General features: G+C 39.3%; 1 protein-coding gene across 1 annotated transcript; it reads right to left on the reverse strand.

Moving 5' to 3' along the window:
* Positions 1–1347: 1347 nt before the first annotated feature.
* LOC102866710 (olfactory receptor 52K1-like) lies at positions 1348–2289 on the reverse strand. Its single transcript, XM_006885528.1, has one exon. The coding sequence runs from the start codon at positions 2287–2289 to the stop codon at positions 1348–1350; it is 942 nt and encodes a 313-aa protein (XP_006885590.1).
* Between the last annotated feature and the right edge of the window lie 2135 nt (positions 2290–4424).

The raw sequence follows: 4424 nt of genomic DNA on the forward strand, positions 1-4424 counted from the left end.
GGAAACAAAGGATCCTCCCAGAAGAGCCATGGGTGAGCATTAACTTTACTGGTAAGTATATTAATTTTCTCCTGGACACAAGAGCCTATTATTTGGTCCTAAAAACCTTCTGGGATCCCAACTCTTCTCACTATTTCTTAGTTGTTGGAACTGACGGAAAACCTCATAAGCAGTTCCTGACTTCACCTCTGCCTTGCATGTGGACTTCCAAGCTGTAAAACAACCCAGTTGTAGATGGAATTTGGTCCAGGACTTAAGAACAATAAATGACATAGTTGAGCCTCTACATCTTGTGGTTCCTAACTTTTATACTATAATAGACAAAGTGCTAGTCAATAAGCCTTTTATTTTAAGAACTACCTTCCCTCCCTAACTTGATTAGTGCCACTGTTAGAACCTCTACTTGGAATATTATTGCTTTTAATTTTTAACTCATGTACTTTTAACTTGTTAGTTAAATTTGTGTCTTCTAGGCTGCAACAGTTCCATGATGCATCTTCAAGGATATGAACATATATGGCTAAGCAAAACTGATAACAGTGCATCTAAATTCCAAAATCAATCTCCACAGTAGTCTACATGTTTCCTATTGCCAAAGGGGCCCTTTAGAGCAGTGAGAGAAGATCTTCACCCTGAAACCTACAGAGTCCCTTTTCAGCAGGAAGTAGCTAAGAGAATACACTGTCCCCTTTTCCTTACGAAGCAGGGTGAAATCTCTCTCAGGGAGGAGTGATAGGAAAGGGCAAAGGACACACTACAAAGGAGATTAATCAGAACTGGTTTTGACAAGCAATGTGGCAATGGGACAATTAAAACAAACTTTCAAGGAATATTCAACCTGAATCCTTCTGATCATATGGAGATTTTAAAAATTATTCCTTTGAGTTTATTATGTTTGTTGTTTGTTTGTTTGTTTGTTTGTTTGTTTGTGTATAAACGATGCTTATCTAGATGATAACATAGTTATGATAAAAAGAGGGTAAATATGGGAAGCCAATACTAAATATTTGCAATAAACTGAATGCTATTGTTTAAAAAAAGAATATAATAATCCAGGACTTAAAGACCTATAATAACCTCTTGAATCACACTAGTGATTCTGTGATATTTTCATAATATACTTCTTACTATATGAATATATTATATTCCTTTTTAAAAAAATAGCATTCAGTTTATTGCAAATATTTAGTATTGGCTTCCCATATTCAAGACACCAACTATTTTCTCCATTATACTGGAAAATTACTACAAGTGGGGATGCTGGTAGCCTTTACACTTCCTGTTATGCTGCACCAAAATGCCAGTATTCAAACTGTTCACATTTTCCCACTTATCCTGTGATCCCATTTATTCCTTTCTCAGAAAGAGTCCTATAACCCTTTCACGAATCTGCTTTGTCTTGACACCATAGATAATGGGATTGACCATGGGTGGGAAAAGCAGATAAAAAGTGGCAAGAAGAATGTGGACATATGGTTCAGACTGTCGAGCCACACGATGCATGACTGAGGAGATGACAACAGGTGTGTAGAAAGACAGAATGGCACCTACATGTGACACACATGTCCCAAACGCCTTGTAGCGGGCCTCCTGAGAAGCAAGCTGTAGGACTGCCCGAAGGATAAAAATATATGATAAGATAACAAAGAGCAGATCCAGCACCACAATAACCACAGCCACAGCGATGCCATAGACATTGTTAAAGCGTGTGTTTCCGCAGGCCAGCCTTACCACAGCCATATGCTCACAGTAGCAATGGAGAATCACTCGGCCTCGGCAATAATGGAAGCGTCTCAGCAGAAAGGGAAGTGGAATCGTAAACGTCACAGCTCGGATCACAGCAGCCATGCCAATTCTGATGATCAGAGATCCAGTCAACACTGTGTTGTAGTGCAGTGGCTTACAAATGGCCACATAGCGATCAAAGGCCATAGCCAATAGCACTGCCGATTCCATGATGGAGAAGGTATGGAGAAAGAACATCTGAGTCAGACAGGCGTAGAAAGTGATCTCCTTATCTTTGAACCAGAATATGGCAAGCATTTTGGGGAGTGTTGATGTGGAGAGGACCAGGTCAATGCCTGCCAGCATGGCCAAGAAGATATACATGGGTTCATGGAGGGCTGAATCAAAGAAAATAATGAGGAGCAGGGTGCAGTTGCCCAATACGGCCAGTGTATATGCTGAGCAGAAGGGGATGGAGATCCAGCCATGTAGGTGCTCAAGGCCTGGGATTCCCATCAACAAGAAAGCACTTGGATGGCTTGAGGTCAGATTGTAGGATGACATAGTTATTGAAAATTCTCTTCTCCTTTGTCTACTACAACAGGACTCCTTCCAGACAATACCCAAAGTCAGTAAAAGCACAGACACAGAAATTCAAAATAAGTTCAAACTTTGATCTTCACCATAACTGTGCTAGCCATTTGTTATTTCTAGATCTTAAAAGAAATTGGAAAATAAGGCTAATGTACATGGGCAAACATAACTCCTATTTCCTACACACGTGATCATTATAAAGTTTGGGTGATTAGGATATTAAGTAAAGCTGGAACTAGAATTATCTTTATGAGGGAGCTCTGGTGGCTTAGTGGCAAGAAGCTGCACTGCAATACTGAAGGCAAGCAGTTCAAATCCACCAGATCTTCTGCTGAAGAAGGAGGGGCAACTTCTTCCTGTGCAGTCGGATCCAATTCAATAGTACACAAAAAGGAAATAAATAAAATATTTTCATTTACAAAATTAGTCTTCGTGAAAGGACAGATTAGAAAGAGAGCCCTCTGTTTTGTTTTCTTCATGTTGCCAACGGTAGTTTTATAAAAGATGTCGATTTTGGTTTAGGTAAAACTGAAAGAATAAATCCAAAAAATATCCATGATTTTCCATCGTCTCTAAATTCATACTGTACTCCTAATTTTGAAAGAAAGAAGTTAGTCCTGAAATATAAAGCTGTAAAAATAAATAAGGCTATTACCTTCTGAGTTCTATACACTTTCTCTTACACAGATTTCTAAGTTTGTATTGGATACATAGAAGCCTCTCCAGAAAATTTGAGATTAGGATCTTCTTTGATGTATTCCTTCACCTAACTTTAGTTTAACTACATGATTACCCTTTAACCTACCTTCTTCCCAGTAATTTGCAAGTCTATAGATGTTCCCCCTAGATCTTCTCTGTAAAGCTAATCCCTGATTATTATTTTTCAGTAGAGCAAAACCCAAAACCAGTTCAATATGACTATAATCAACTGATTTTTTTTAACCACACAACAAAGGATGTCCAAGGAGAAAGGGGAGATTTTTCAAATTGTGCTAGAACAAATGGACATGCACATGCTTATAAATAATCATTGCATTTAGACAGAGAACTTTAACTTCCAGATAAATTAACCAAAATGGGCCTGACTTCTAGCTGCAAGCTTGCCTCATAGTGGGGACTTGTGGGGGATGTGCTCAGAGTTTACTCTCCACTGGCCTATTGGTGAGGAGATGGAAGGTGTACATTACATGCAGTCTTTGCACCCTGTGCATAGAGACCTGGAGTGGGGATGCAAGGGGTTCAAGATAGAATTGCCAATAAATTTCTATTACACAGAAAGCCTAAAATTTCTTTAACTGCAAGAGAACCCTTCCAGACTTGTTAGGCTGGGTCACAAAAGTCTTGGAACAATGATTACAAATTTTGGAAACATTTACAGGTCCTCATTTTATAAAATAGAGAACTTTTTAAAACTATTTTTTTCTTTCCTAAACATGCAAAACTTTCCCTCACTATCAAATGCAGAGATCTTGGAATATGTGGACCTTTTGATGGGATAGAATCAGAAGAGTCAGCAAATTGTCAGTGCTACCATTCCTCTGATATCCATAAGTCCTTTCCATAGTCAGAGATTTCCTAAATGCAGTTATTGAAGGCGTTCTCCAAGGGATACGGCCTAGTGGCAAGAAGCTGCACTGCAATCTTGAAGACATGCAGTTCAAGGACACCAGCTGCTCCACAGGAGAAAGATGGGAAATCTCCTGTGCAATTAACCACCTCTGAAAACACACCGGAGCATCAGGTTTGGGTCTGTTCCGACTCCATGATACACAACAACAAAAACAACAAATGGAAACACAACCAGGTTGATCCTTAGAGGCATGAACAGTGAAGCTTCATCCCGCATACTTTGTCAGATGGGACCAGTTATTGGAAAAGACATCATAAAAGGTGAAGGTCAGTGAAAGAGAGGAAGACTCATAACAAGATAGATTAACACAGTGTCTGTAACAATGGGCTCTATCGAGTACACTGGAGATCCTGAAGATGGCACAGGATCGCTAAGGCAAGGTTCCCATTTCTTATTCAAAGGATCACTATGAGATATAGTTAACTTGATGGCACAGAACAATAACAGCCCAGATAGAAAATGGATGTGGCTAAAA

This window comes from Elephantulus edwardii, unplaced genomic scaffold, assembly GCF_000299155.1.
Source record: "Elephantulus edwardii isolate Elephantulus edwardi_28Jun2011 unplaced genomic scaffold, EleEdw1.0 scaffold00044, whole genome shotgun sequence".
Lineage (NCBI taxonomy): Eukaryota > Metazoa > Chordata > Mammalia > Macroscelidea > Macroscelididae > Elephantulus > Elephantulus edwardii.

Bases quoted from the DNA above. Each gene is read 5' to 3' on its own strand.
- LOC102866710 (XM_006885528.1), bottom strand. From the start codon at position 2,289: ATGTCATCCTACAATCTGACCTCAAGCCATCCAAGTGCTTTCTTGTTG.